The 15,072-nt window shown below is 44.0% G+C and overlaps 1 protein-coding gene across 1 annotated transcript; it reads left to right on the forward strand.

Moving 5' to 3' along the window:
• The first annotated feature begins 231 nt into the window (after nucleotides 1-231).
• LOC120994039 (probable G-protein coupled receptor 25) lies at nucleotides 232-1,818 on the forward strand. The gene has a single exon (XM_040422500.1). The coding sequence runs from the start codon at nucleotides 232-234 to the stop codon at nucleotides 1,387-1,389; it is 1,158 nt and encodes a 385-aa protein (XP_040278434.1). The 3' UTR covers nucleotides 1,390-1,818.
• Nucleotides 1,819-15,072: the final 13,254 nt, after the last annotated feature.

The following is a 15,072-nucleotide window of genomic DNA, read 5'->3' on the forward strand; positions in this document are numbered from 1 at the left end:
TTTAATACTTAAAGGGAACCTGAGACTTTGAACATAATTATAAAATATCTTCATAAATGAATAACAATAAAAAAATGTAGAAATATAAAAAAGTCATCTCTGGGTGGAGTGAATGTCTTGTTTATGCGCTATGCATGTGTACTGGGTGTGTAACCACAGGAAGGCACAGCGTACTCTCGCCCTTGTGGTATAAAGCCCATTGTATCTCACTTGAGTTACGTTACATCGATAATGTCCCTCCACCAGTCACCTGACGCCACGGGCAATGAATCCTGGCCGGAATACTACTATGACATAGAAGAGGAATGCCAGTTTCAGGAGTTGCCCCATGCCCGTTGGATCCTGCCCACCCTCTACTCCATCTTTTTCCTGGTTGGGTTCTTGGGCAATGTGGTGGTGATCGCAATGGTCTCCAAGCGTACCTCACGTCGCTCGGACATCTTTATCCTGAACCTTGCCGTCTCCGACCTCCTCTTCGTCTTTACGTTGCCTCTGTGGGCCTCTTCTTCGGCACGCAGTGGATACTGGCCCTTTGGAGTTTACCTATGCAAGGCTAGTGGATTTGTCATAGCCGTCAACCGCTGCGCCAGCTCCTTTCTCATGGCCGTCATGAGCGTGGACCGATACGTGACCGTGATAAAGGGAAAGAAGATGCACCCGCTCCGAACACGGTCCTACAGTCTTGCAGCCTGCTGCACAGTTTGGGCCATTTCCATCCTTGTTGGATGCCCGTCGTTGGTGAGCAGAGATCTTGATAGCAACAATTTTGCCTGCGTGGACTCCTATCAGTGGTTGTTCACTATACAATACAAAATGGTGCTTACCTTCCTCACCTTTGTCCTTCCTTTTGCTGTCGTCCTTTTCTGCTATTGCAGTATGGCCAAGTACCTGTGGAACTACTTTGGCAAGCAAGTGAGGGCGATGACGAGTACAGGGAAGCCCCAGCGTGGGCACAGCTGGCTCCGTATTGTGTTATGTGTGGTTGGGGCTTTTTGCTTGTCTTGGCTTCCTTTTAATGCTCTTAACACCGTCTTAGTGATCCACAATCTACTCGAGACTAACATGACCTGCTCCACAGAGGTATTCATAGGCCAAGCCTTGAGTGTCGCGGCCGCTCTTGCCTTTGCCAACAGTTGCTCCAACCCACTCATCTACGCCCTTCTGGACTCAGGATTCAGGCGTCGGGCTCGACGGTGTTTGCCAGGGCTGTTCCTCACTTGTTGTTCAGCTTTGCACATCCCAACCTGGACTGTGCCAATCACTATCACGAGTATGGAGAGTACAACACCTACACTGACAACCGATGATCATGCCAGCCAACCAAGAGTTTGGAATCGCTTAATGCAAACCGTCCTGAGAAAGATCTGCAGACAACAACCTGGCACATAGGTTTCGAGCGGACATACAAGAGAACTGCATGGGCCAAGTGCCCAGGTCTTGCCAGATTCGGACACTGTTTCCCAAACTGGACACAGCGATGACCCCTGGTGGTGAGATCATAACTGGACTATACTGGAAATGGCTTCATTGGACTGTGCATAGTTATATTTGCTAGCCTGGGTTCTTTGCACATAGATGTAACATAGAAATATCAGACACAAGATTGCATTGCGATGATATATGCAAATCTAAAATATTACATTTACACATGTCCAGGACGCTGAGATATGAGGAGCTGTTTGATGTTGCCTTCCCCTTTTAGTGCTGTTTTATTTCTCCATATGTACTTTTTGGACCCCCCCCAATGACCACACGTTGCTGCTCATCATAGGCGACACATTGCTCAAGCAGCTCTATAGTCTGAGAAGCCCAGCAAACAGCTCCTCGTATCTCAGCTCCATGGTTTTCTATGGAACATAGGTGAAGATATTCAGACACACATTTGGATATATGTTCTGTTGGTTGGGAATGACATAATCAAGGGTTATCTGATGTCGCTTTGTAGCAAAATCTTTTTTTTAAAAATTAAAAAGTAATTTACGCTTAACTGAATCTTTTTTTAAATTTTTTTTTAATTAAATGGTCAGGAATATTACATAGAATTTGGGAAAAGTTTGCCCGGGCAGATACAGGGCTCAGAAACAAGAAGAGACATTAGTACAATCTGCTGTCCTCTGTTATCAGCCATGTCAGGCTAGAGGGAGGCTGATGGCAGGACGGGCGAATATCATCCATTGTCCTCTGGTATCAGTCACTTTATTCTAAAGACAGAAACCCTCCTGCACCCCCCCCCCAAAAATGATCCTTACGTTTCCTTATATCACGTATCTCCAGTGCTGAGAACCTCCAGGACCACACTAAGAACAGCAGCGAATCTTATAAGGGCGAAGGGTTTAGGCTTAGTCATCACAGTAAGGTCTCGTTCACATATCCGTTTTTTATGGACATGTGCTGTTGGGCCCCACAGCAAATTTTTGAATGGGGCCCCCCTCCCCCAATAATTTTTCGCAACCCCTTTATTTCATGCCTGTGGCTAGAAAAAAATCGCTCTCTCAGACTAGGCCCAGCAGCTGTTCCATCCGTTTTTTTTTTACACTGTCTATACTGTCACTGTATATAATTTCGTAATACTGTTGAGGGGGCCCTGACAAAATCTTTTAGTCCTCCTCCTCCTGGATGGGCTCCCTTCTGGGTCAGGGCCCCAAAGCAGCCGCTTCCCCTATAGCTACGCCCCTGCAGCATACTGACCCATAAAAAAATCTATGGTCTGTTCACATTTCCGTGAAATTTTATTTACATTCCGCGCATCAGCAGAAAAACAGTGGAAGCATGTCCTACTTTGATCCGGTACCAAAGACGCCCATGTAAGCCTATGGGTCTGTGAAAATCACGTACGCCATACGGATGTCATCTGTGGTGCGTCCGTTTTTCACGGAAAACAGATAGGAAATGCTCTTGAAATTAATTTTCAGCTGAGCAACGTCCGTGAATTACGGGGGACACACGGAGGGTAAAAACTGAAACCACAGATCCTTCATCGCATTTTTTTTTTAACGGACGTGACACTGACACGGAAATGTGAGCGAGGCCTAATGTAACACCTTGTAGTAGACGGTGCCATGAAATTTAAAGGGGTTGTCCACAAGTGGACAAAAACTGGGACAGTCTACTAATGTACATTGGGACAAAAATAATTTTTCCTTTTTGGCATAAATGGTCCCAAAAAATGAACCAGATGTGCATGAAAGAGCGCCGTACGTGGGAACAAGTGCCGTGCGTCGGAGCATGCTCACTACAACCTAAAAAGTTACAAAACAATTAAAATGTATCTATTTTAAAAACTTTTTGGTGGATTTTCCTCTTTTTAAAGCTAGTGACCAGGTTCTTTATAAAGGATGGCATGATAGATTTAGCGGGTGTGCTCGCGCCATGTTTTCGTTCTGTACTGGTTACGTATTCTGTACTGGTTAGATGATACTAACTTTATGAGACGTGCGCGCCAAATGTTACAACGTTGGATGAGCATGAGCGCGATATGTGGAGCATGATCACTGCAACCTTAGATGTTACAAAATAAATGAAGTGATAGTTAGTTTTTCTAGAAGATGTTTTTGTTTTTTCAATTTTGACACAATATAAGGGCTCATGCACACGACCGTATGTATTTTGCGGACCGCAAAAAACGGGTCCGCAAAAAAAATATGGATGACGTCCATGTGCATTCCGTATTTTGCGGAATGGAACAGCTGGCCCTTAATAGAACAGTCTTATCCTTGTCCGTAAACGGGCTCATGCACACAAACATATTTTCTTTCCGTGTCCGTTCCGTTTTTTTTGCGGACTGTATATGGAACCATTCATTTCAATGGTTCCGCAAAAAAAACAGAAGTTACTCCGCAAGCCTTCCGTTTCCGTATGTCTGTTCCGCAAAAAAATATTATTATTGTCTGCATTACGAACAAGAATAGGACTGTTCTATTAGGGGCCAGCTGTTCCGTTCCGCAAAATACGGAATGCACACTGATGCCATCTGTATTTTTTGCGGACTGCAAAATACATACGGTCGTGTGCATGAGGCCTAAAAGGACATGTTCTACTTTTTGGCGGAACGGACATACGGAAAAGGAATCCACACGGAGTAACTTCCGTTTTTTTTTTGCGGACTCATTGAAATGTATGGTTCTGCATACAGGAGCCACGAAGGAAACCCTAAAATATGACGTCTGAAAGGGTAAAAGGTTACCACTGGTTAGTAAAACTTTACCTGGATTCCTCTGAGAAATGAAAGACGTGAAGTGCAGTAAAATCTGGATGGAATAAATATAAGGAAGTAGAGGTGAAATAATCCTGGCTGGTAGTATTGGCGCAGGTCCTAGCTGACATCCTAGGCATTCCCAGCTGGTGGTCCTGACTGGCAGAGTTTTGACCAGTGCGCCTGACTGGTGGAGTTCCGACTGGTGGAGTTCTGACTGTTGGTCCTGACTGATGAAGTTCTGTATGGTGGTCCTGACTGGTGGAAGTCCAGATAGTGGTCTTAACTAGTGGAGTCCTGACTGGTTATCCTGAATCATGGGGTCCTGGTTGGTAGTCCTCACTGGTTGTGTCCTTGCTAGAAAGGTTGTGGCTGGTGGAGTCATAGCTGGTGGCCCTAGTTGGGTAGCAGAGCCCTGGAAGTCAGGTCATTATCAGTTGTACCCACTATGATCTACAAATCTGAATTTTCACGCATTACTATGATCCCCACCTCTCATCTCAGGCTGGTGAGAACCCGACCTCTATGTCACCCTGAGTGACTCATCCGACGATGGTGACTAGAAGCCACACAAGTTCTTAGTTTTACTCAACTTCTGTCTTTGCCACCCGATGATGGGTAAAACGGCTTCATTCTCACATTGCGGAAAACGGTAACTCAGAGCAAAACCAGTGAACTCTTGATGGTACCGGCCAAGATATTCTCACCATACCCACAGATGTCTAGTGGGCCAACTATGGAAAGTGCATCATCTAATGATCAGATTTATGAGGGTCTTGTTGGGACGGTACTGTCTATGGTTTCATCCTTATAGAGGGATTGTGGTGCAGGCTTACTTATCCCCAAAGATAGTAGATAGATAGATAGATAGATAGATAGATAGATAGATAGATAGATAGATAGACTGAACAAAAATATAAACTCAACACTTTCGGTTTTTCTCCCATTTTGCATGAACTGAACTCAAAGATCTGAAACATTTTCTACAGACACAAAAGACCCATTACTCTCAAATATCGTTCACAAATCTGTCTAGATCTGTGTTAGTGAGCACTTCTCCTTTGCCGAGATAATCCATGCCACCTCACATGTGTGGCATATCAAGGTGCTGATTAGACAGCATGAATATTGCACAGGTGTGCCTTAGACTGCCCACAATAAAAGGCCACTCTGAAATGTGCAGTTTGATCACACAGCACAATGCCACAGATGTTGCAACGTTTGAGGGAGCGTGCAGTTGCATGCTGACTGCAGGAATGTCTACCAGAGCTGTTGCCCGTGCAATGAATATTCATTTCTCTACCATAAACCGTCTCCAAAGGCGTTTCAGAGAATTTGGCCGTACATCCAACCGGCCTCACAACCGGAGACCACGTGTAACCACACCAGCCCAGGACCTCCACATCCAGCATGTTCACCTCCATGATCGTCTGAGACCAGCCACCCGGACAGCTGCAGCAACAATCGGTTTCCATAACCAAAGAAAACTTTCAGACACCGTCTCAGGGAAGCTCATCTGCATGCTCGTCGTCCTCATCGGGGTCTGGACCTGACTGCAGTTCGTGGTCGTAACCGACTTGAGTGGACAAATGCTCACATTCGATGTGTGTACGGGTCTTTTGTGTACGTAGATCTTTGAGTTCAGCTCGTGCAAAATGGGAGCAAAACCGAAAGTGTTGATTTTTGTTCAGTGTAGATAGATAGATAGATAGGAGATAGATAATAGATAATAGATAGATAGATAATAGACAGATAGATAGATAGATAGATATTAAGCGATAGATGGTGGCGACCGCTTATAATTGTCTACACAGGGCAGTCTGTCATATACAACGTAGGTAATGAGTCACTTTCCGCCATTACTCTCAGGCAGTAATAAAGTCTCAGTGTGAATCCGCTCCTATTCTTCTCAGTTGTGGTTTTGGTCAGTCGTTAACGGCAGCAGAACCATCTCGCTTCCCCCCCCCCCCCCACCCCGCTGATAATTGGAGGGATCTCTTAGTTCTGCATTTTACAAACAGACAGTGAAGGATGTGGCTCAGACAGAAACGTCAGGTGCAGTCACTGCGGGAGCAACGTGACAGAATATGTACAAAGATGGAAAGTTTATCATCAGGTCTGGCGGTGTACTGATACTGAGTCATGTCCTGGCGCCCTGACAATCCTATAGGTTACTAGTTCAACACCGGCCTATAGTAACAGGAAGCAACACAACATTTATTACATAGAAATACAAATAATGAAAAAGAGTTGCTCCAAGGAGTTTGAAGGAGTTAAATGGGCTGTGTCACTTCAGCAAGTGGCATTTATCATGTAGAGAAATTGAATACGAGGCTCTTACTAATGTATTGTTATTATCCATATTGCTTCCTTTGCTGGCCGGATTCATTTTTCCATCACGTTATACACTGCTCGTTTCCATGGTTACGACCACCCTGCAATCCATCAGTGGTGGTCGTGCTTGCACACTATTGGAAAAAAAACAGGGTCAGTACGATTACAATGATACCAAATATGTATTTTTCTTGTGTTTAAATGCTGAAAAAAACTTTGGAAAAAACAAATTTTTAAAATGTAAAATGCTTAACACAATTTGTGCTTTTTCTCCTGTTGCCCCTTGTGAAAATGAAAAATGGGGAGCTTATGTAACATTTAATTGGAAGAAATTAAAATTTTCTGTTTACTGTTTCTAAATTCTAATAAAAACCTGTGGGGTTAAAGTGGTCAGTACACCCCTCAATAAAGTCCTTGATGGGTGTAGTTTCCAAAATGGGGTCACTTTTTGGGGGAGTTTACTGTAGGGGTACCTTAGTGTGCCTTTAAATGTAACATGGCGCCCAAAAACCATTCCAGCAAAATCTGCCCTCCAAAAGCCATATTTCGCTCCTTTCCTTCTGAGCCCTGTCGTGTGCCCGTACAGCAGTTTATGACCACATATGAGGTGTTTCTATAAACTGCAGAATCAGGGTAATAAGTATATTGAGTTTTGTTTGGGTGTTAACATTTTCTGCCTTACAGGAAAAATTTATTAAAATGTAAAATCCGCAAAACAAATTGAAATTTTGAAATTTTGCCTCCATTTTCCTTCAGTCCTTGTGAAACATGTAAAGGTTTAACATTTGTAAAATCAGTTTTGAATAACTTGAGGGGTCTAGTTTCTAAAATGGGGTCATTTATGGGTGGTTTCTACTGTACAATGTAAGCCCCTCAAAGTGACTTCAAAACTCAACTAGTCGTTGTGGATCTCGAAAATGTCCTTAAAAATTTGAAAATTTGCTTCTATAAATCTAAGCCTCTTAACGTCCTAAAAAAAATAAAATGATATTCCCAAAATGATGCAAACATAAAGTAAGCATGATGAATGCTAATTAATAACTACTTTATGAGATGCCACTATCCATAAAAGCAGAGAAATTCTAATTGAGAAAATAGCAAATGTTTCAAAAATTTTCGTAAATTTTGGATTCTACATAATGTTATACCATTAGCTAGTGATGTCAGTTCCTGTGTTACTAATTGATTGATGATGTCATGATCATGTGACTGCGATCCATGTCTATAAAATGTGAGAAAGTGTCAGTTTGTACTGTGCAGTTGAGGAAGGTTGACATGCCGAAACGCGTTCTGTGAACAGTTTAATAAAGCACATTCGGAAGAGCAAGTACGTCTGCTGGGATCATTTCTTATGCATCAATATCAGACCGGCGGGCGTCTCCCGCCAACCGCGCCGATCAGCTGTTTGAAGAGAGGGCAGCGCTCATAGGAGAGCTGCTTTCTCTGCTCTGTTCACCTGCTCGCCGTAGCATTTGCAGTGATGAGCAGGTAAACAGAGCAGAGAAGGCAGCGCTCATACAAAAAAAAAAAAAGAGACAACCCCTTTAAGGACATACTTGGAAAACATTACATACAGCGCTACAGAACATACAGGGTAATACAGCGCCTCATATGTACCTCTTACATCCAGTGACGTCTACTCTGATGTAGACATTCACTTTCCTCATCTTCCCCTTTCAGACCAGACCGCCATGATGATTTCTTTCAGCCGCATCTCGTCTCTGTAGAGTTTAACAAACAGACATCTTAATTTCCTACTTTTCCATCATCCTCCTCATCTTATCAACACCCCATCCTGCCTCCCCCAATACTGTGCCCGCTGTGCTCCCCAATACTATACTGCAGAAACAGTCCCCCTGAAAATACTATTACCACACAGATAGTGTGCCAGTACAAAAAATACCCCTTTACTTTTTAGATCAGACCCCCATCAAACACCAGATAAGACCCCCCCCCATCTCAGACCAGACACCCTTTAGACCTCTGTCAGAACCCATATCAAACCCCAGTTTTAGACCTCATATCAGACCCCCATTAGACCTCCATGTCAGACCCCGCCCCAATATCAGACCTTAGATAAGACCCCATTAGACCTCCAGAACCCCAATCAGACCCCATTAGACCTCCAGACCCCCAATCTTACCCCCATTAGACCTCTCCAGACCCCCATTAGACCTCTCCAGACCCCCCATTAGACCTCTCTAGACCCCCAATCAGACCCTTCAGACCCCTAATCAGACCCCCAATCAGACCCTTCAAACCCCCAATCAGACCCTTCAGACCCCTAATCAGACACTTCAGACCCCCAATCAGACCCTTCAGACCCACAATCAGAGCCTTCTGACCCCCAATCAGACCCCTTATCAGACCCACAATCAGAACCTTCAGACCCACAATCAGACCCCTAATCAGACCCTTCAGACCCCAAATCAGACCTTTCAGACCCCTAATAAGACCCTTCAAACCCTCAATCAGACCCTTCAGACCCCTAATCAGACCCCCAATCAGATCCTTCAGACCCATAATCAGACCCTTCAGACCCCCAATCAGACCCTTCAGACCGCCAATCAGACCCTTCAGACCGCCAATCAGACTCCCAATCAGACTCCCAATCAGACCCTTCAGACTATAAAATAAATAAACAAACTTACCTCTCCTGCTCCGCCCTTCCTCTCCAGGTCTGACGGTCTTCCATTCTCTTCTCAGAGCAGTCACCTAACCTCCTGCAGCATCAGGTCAGAGTGCACTCTGGAGGCAGCCAGGACACAGCAGCGCGGGCCCCGGGAAGAGCGAGCAGGAGGAGGGGTGAGTACAGCGCTCACAGCGCTTCTCTCCCCCTCCTCCTGCATACTAGTGAGCGCTTCCATAATGGAAGCTCTCACTAGTATTCCCTTTATAAGATGCACTGCATCTTACAAATTGAAATATACTGCACCACTGGTAAGGGGGGCTCTCTGGGCCTACCTGGCTTAAAGGCCCGGTCACAACTGCGACCCCTATAGTTACACCAGTGATATCGACTCAAATTTACCTTTAACATAAAGTACATTGTGTCATGAGAAAACAATCTCAGAATGGCTTGGATAAGTAAAAGCGTTCCAGAGTTATTACCACAAGTGACATATGTCAGATTTGCAAAAATAGGCTCTGTCAGGAAGAGGGCAAATGACCTGAAGGGGTTAAAATAAAATAAATAAACAATAAAAAAGAAACATCGTAGGCATCGCCACGTCCCAAAATACTTGTACTATTAAAATATAAAAATATTTATCCCATATGGCAAACGGCGGAGTGGATAAAAATAAAAAAAAAGGCCGAAAATTTTTCTAAAAGTTATCAAAAAATGTCAAACATCCAGTGGTATCAATGAAAGCTACAGATCGTCTCACAAAAAATGAGCCTTCGTAAAAACTCTGTAATCGTAACTATGACATAGTCATAGGGGTCAGAATATAACAAGGAAAAGATAAAATACATTTTTTTCAATTTTTATTTTTATTTTTTTCAGTAATAAAACCCAAGAAAAACGATATGGTATCTCTGTAACTGTACTGACAGAGAATGGAAGTAACTGGTCAGTTTTACTGCATAGGGAACACCATAAAAATGAAACCCTTAAAACTGTGGTGGAATAGCATTTTTGTTTTCCAATTCCACCCCATTTGGATTTTTTTTTTCCAGCTTCCCACTACATCCTATACAAAACACAAGCCTTCCTATACAGGGATGAGCAAACTGCAGCTCTCCAGTTACTACAAAACTACAAATCCCATCATGCCCTGCTGTAGGCTGATAGCTGTGGGCAGACTGGGCATGATGGAGAGCCGCAGTTTGCCCATCCCTGGTCTAGGTTAATGGAAAAATAAAAAAGTTATGGCTCCGGAAATGCAGAGAGTAAAAAAGAAAAAACACAAAAATGGAAAATGCTCTGGGGCTAAAAGATTAAAATGTAAAGATTAAAGGGGTTGTCCCACAAAAAGTATTCTGCAGTTTTTATACCAGCTCCTGGGTCTGAATACTTTTTTAATTGCATGTAATTAACCACCTCAGCCCCCCTAGCTTAAACACCCTGAATGACCAGGCCACTTTTTACACTTCTGACCTACACTACTTTCACCGTTTATTGCTCGGTCATGCAACTTACCACCCAAATGAATTTTACCTCCTTTTCTTCTCACTAATAGAGCTTTCATTTGGTGGTATTTCATTGCTGCTGACATTTTTACTTTTTTTGTTATTAATCGAAATTTAACGATTTTTTTGCAAAAAAATGACATTTTTCACTTTCAGTTGTAAAATTTTGCAAAAAAAACGAGATCCATATAGAAATTTTGCTCTAAATTTATTGTTCTACATGTCTTTGATAAAAAAAAAATGTTTGGGTAAAAAAAAAAATGGTTTGGGTAAAAGTTATAGCGTTTACAAACTATGGTACAAAAATGTGAATTTCCGGTTTTTGAAGCAGCTCTGACTTTCTGAGCACCTGTCATGTTTCCTGAGGTTCTACAATGCCCAGACAGTACAAACACCCCACAAATGACCCCATTTCGGAAAGTAGACACCCTAAGGTATTCGCTGATGGGCATAGTGAGTTCATAGAACTTTTTATTTTTTGTCACAAGTTAGCGGAAAATGATGATTTTTTTTCTTTTTTTTTTTTTTCTTACAAAGTCTCATATTCCACTAACTTGTGACAAAAAATAAAAAGTTCTATGAACTCACTATGCCCATCACGAAATACCTTGGGGTCTCTTCTTTCCAAAATGGGGTCACTTGTGGGGTAGTTATACTGCCCTGGCATTCTAGGGGCCCAAATGTGTGGTAAGGAGTTTGAAATCAAATTCTGTAAAAAATGCCCTGTGAAATCCGAAAGGTGCTCTTTGGAATATGGGCCCCTTTGCCCACCTAGGCTGCAAAAAAGTGTCACACATCTGGTATCTCTGTATTCAGGAGAAGTTGAGGAATGTGTTTTGGGGTGTCTTTTTACATATACCCATGCTGGGTGAGATAAATATCTTGGTCAAATGCCAACTTTGTATAAAAAAATGGGAAAAGTTGTCTTTTGCCAAGATATTTCTCTCACCCAGCATGGGTATATGTAAAATGACACCCCAAAACACATTCCCCACCTTCTCCTGAGTACAGAGATACCAGATGTGTGACACTTTTTTGCAGCCTAGGTGGGCAAAGGGGCCCATATTCCAAAGAGCACCTTTAGGATTTCACAGGTCATTTTTTACAGAATTTGATTTCAAACTCCTTACCACACATTTGGGCCCCTAGAATGCCAGGGCAGTATAACTACCCCACAAGTGACCCCATTTTGGAAAGAAGAGACCCCAAGGTATTCGCTGATGGGCATAGTGAGTTCATGGAAGTTTTTATTTTTTGTCACAAGTTAGTGGAATATGAGACTTTGTATGAAAAAAATAAAATAAAAAAAAATCATAATTTTCCACTAACTTGTGACAAACAATAAAAAATTCTAGGAACTCGCCATGCCCCTCACGGAATACCTTGGGGTGTCTTCTTTCCAAAATGGGGTCACTTGTGGGGTAGTTATACTGCCCTGGCATTTTCCAGGGGCCCTAATGTGTGGTAAGTAGGTAAATGACCTGTGAAATCCTAAAGGTGCTCTTTGGAATGTGGGCCCCTTTGCCCACCTAGGCTGCAAAAAAGTGTCACACATGTGGTATCGCCGTACTCAGGAGACGTTGGGGAATGTGTTTTGGGGTGTCTTTTTACATATACCCATGCTGGGTGAAAGAAATATCTCGGCAAAAGACAACTTTTCCCATTTTTTTATACAAAGTTGGCATTTGACCAAGATATTTATCTCACCCAGCATGGGTATATGTAAAATGACACCCCAAAACACATTCCCCAACTTCTCCTGAGTACGGCGATACCATATGTGTGACACTTTTTTGCAGCCTAGATGCGCAAAGGGGCCCACATTCATTTTATGAGGGCATTTTTAGACATTTGGATCCCAGACTTCTTCTCACGCTTTAGGACCCCTAGAATGCCAGGGCAGTATAAATACCCCACATGTGACCCCATTTTGGAAAGAAGACACCCCAAGGTATTCAATGAGGGGCATGACGAGTTCATAGAATTTTTTTTTTTTTTGGCACAAGTTAGCAGAAATTGATATTTTTTTTTTTTCTCACAAAGTCTCCCTTTCCGCTAACTTGGGACAAAAATTTCAATCTTTCATGGACTCAATATGCCCCTCAGCGAATACCTTGGGGTGTCTACTTTCCGAAATGGGGTCACATGTGGGGTATTTATACTGCCCTGGCATTTTAGGGGCCCTAAAGCGTGAGAAGAAGTCTGGAATATAAATGTCTAAAAAATTTTACGCATTTGGATTCCGTGAGGGGTATGGTGAGTTCATGTGAGATTTTATTTTTTGACACAAGTTAGTGGAATATAAGACTTTGTAAGAAAAAAAAAAAAAATTCCGCTAACTTGGGCCAAAAAAATGTCTGAATGGAGCCTTACAGAGGGTGATCAATGACAGGGGGGGTGATCAATGACAGGGGGGGGTGATCAGGGAGTCTATATGGGGTGATAACCACAGTCATTGATCACGCCCCTGTAAGGCTCCATTCAGATGTCCGTATGTGTTTTGCGGATCCGATCCATGTATCCGTGGATCCGTAAAAATCATACGGACATCTGAATGCAGCATGACAGGGGGGGGTGATCAATGACAGGGGGATGATCAGGGAGTCTATATGGGGTGATCACCCCCCCTGGAAGGCTCCAGGGAGACGCCTGTATGTGTTTTGCGGATCCGATCCATCTATCAGTGGATCCGTAAAAATCATGCGGACATCTGAATGGAGCTTTACAGGGGGGTGATCAATGACAGGGGGGTGATCAATGACAGGGGGGTAATCAATGACAGGGGGGTGATCAGGGAGTCTATATGGAGTGATCACCACAGTCATTGATCACGCCCCTGTAAGGCTTCATTCAGACGTCCGGATGCGTTTTGCGGATCCGATCCATCTATCAGTGGATCCGTAAAAATCATGCGGACATCTGAATGGAGCTTTACAGGGGGGTAATCAATGACAGGGGGGTGATCAGGGAGTCTATATGGGGTGATAACCACAGTCATTGATCATGCCCCTGTAAGGCTTCATTCAGACGTCCGGATGCGTTTTGCGGATCCGATCCATCTATCAGTGCATCCGTAAAAATCATGCGGACATCTGAATAGAGCTTTACAGGGGGGTGATCAGGGAGTCTATATGGGGTGATCACCACAGTCATTGATCATGCCCCTGTAAGGCTTCATTCAGACGTCCGGATGCGTTTTGCGGATCCGATCCATCTATCAGTGGATCCGTAAAAATCATGCGGACATCTGAATGGAGCTTTACAGGGGGTTGATCAATGACAGGGGGGTGATCAGGGAGTCTATATGGGGTGATCACCACAGTCATTGATCACGCCCCTGTAAGGCTTCATTCAGACGTCCGGATGCGTTTTGCGGATCCGATCCATCTATCAGTGGATCCGTAAAAATCATGCGGACATCTGAATGGAGCTTTACAGGGGGGTGATCAATGACAGGGGGGTAATCAATGACAGGGGGGTGATCAGGGAGTCTATATGGGGTGATCACCACAGTCATTGATCACGACCTGTAAGGCTTCATTCAGACGCCCGTATGCGTTTTGCGGATCCGATCCATCCATCAGTGGATCCGTAAAAATCATGCGGACATCTGAATGGAGCTTTACAGGGGGTTGATCAATGACAGGGGGGTAATCAATGACAGGGGGGTGATCAGGGAGTCTATATGGGGTGATCAGGGGCTAATAAGGGGTTAATAAGTGACCGGGGGGGTGTAGTGTAGTGTAGTGGTGCTTGGTGGGACTTTACTGAGCTACCTGTGTCCTCTGGTGGTCGATCCAAACAAAGGGGACCACCAGAGGACCAGGTAGCAGGTATATTAGACGCTGTTATCAAAACAGCGTCTAATATACCTGTTAGGGGTTAAAAAAAACACATCTCCAGCCTGCCAGCGAACGATCGCCGCTGACAGGCTGGAGATCAACTCTCTTACCTTCCGTTCCTGTGAGCGCGCGCGCCTGTGTGCGCGCGTTCACAGGAAATCTCGCGTCTCGCGAGAGGACGCGCCGGCGCGTCCACCCAGAAGAGCAGGGCCGCCGCAAAGACGCAATCCTGCGTACGGCGGTCCTGAGGAGGTTAAAGATTTATTATAGCTACTGAGTTATTCAATGAAATCTATCTGCATAGCGCCACCTACTGTTTGCTCTTTTTCTAATTTCTCTGTCCTGCTCACTGAGACGGAAGCACGTGCTCTGTTCCGTTCTTCAACTGCCACCAGCTGCTGCAGAAAGGACACGACCCCTGAGAAAGGACACGACCCCCTAGGCTGTCAGCTTCAAATAAATCTAGCAGAACAATTGGAGCAATGAATGGTGAGATCTCTGGATCCATGTGAGGTGCGGGGCCGGTTCTAGCTTTGTTAGAAAGAGACTGTCGTGTACTGTACATCAATC

This window comes from Bufo bufo, chromosome 3, assembly GCF_905171765.1.
Source record: "Bufo bufo chromosome 3, aBufBuf1.1, whole genome shotgun sequence".
Taxonomy (NCBI): domain Eukaryota; kingdom Metazoa; phylum Chordata; class Amphibia; order Anura; family Bufonidae; genus Bufo; species Bufo bufo.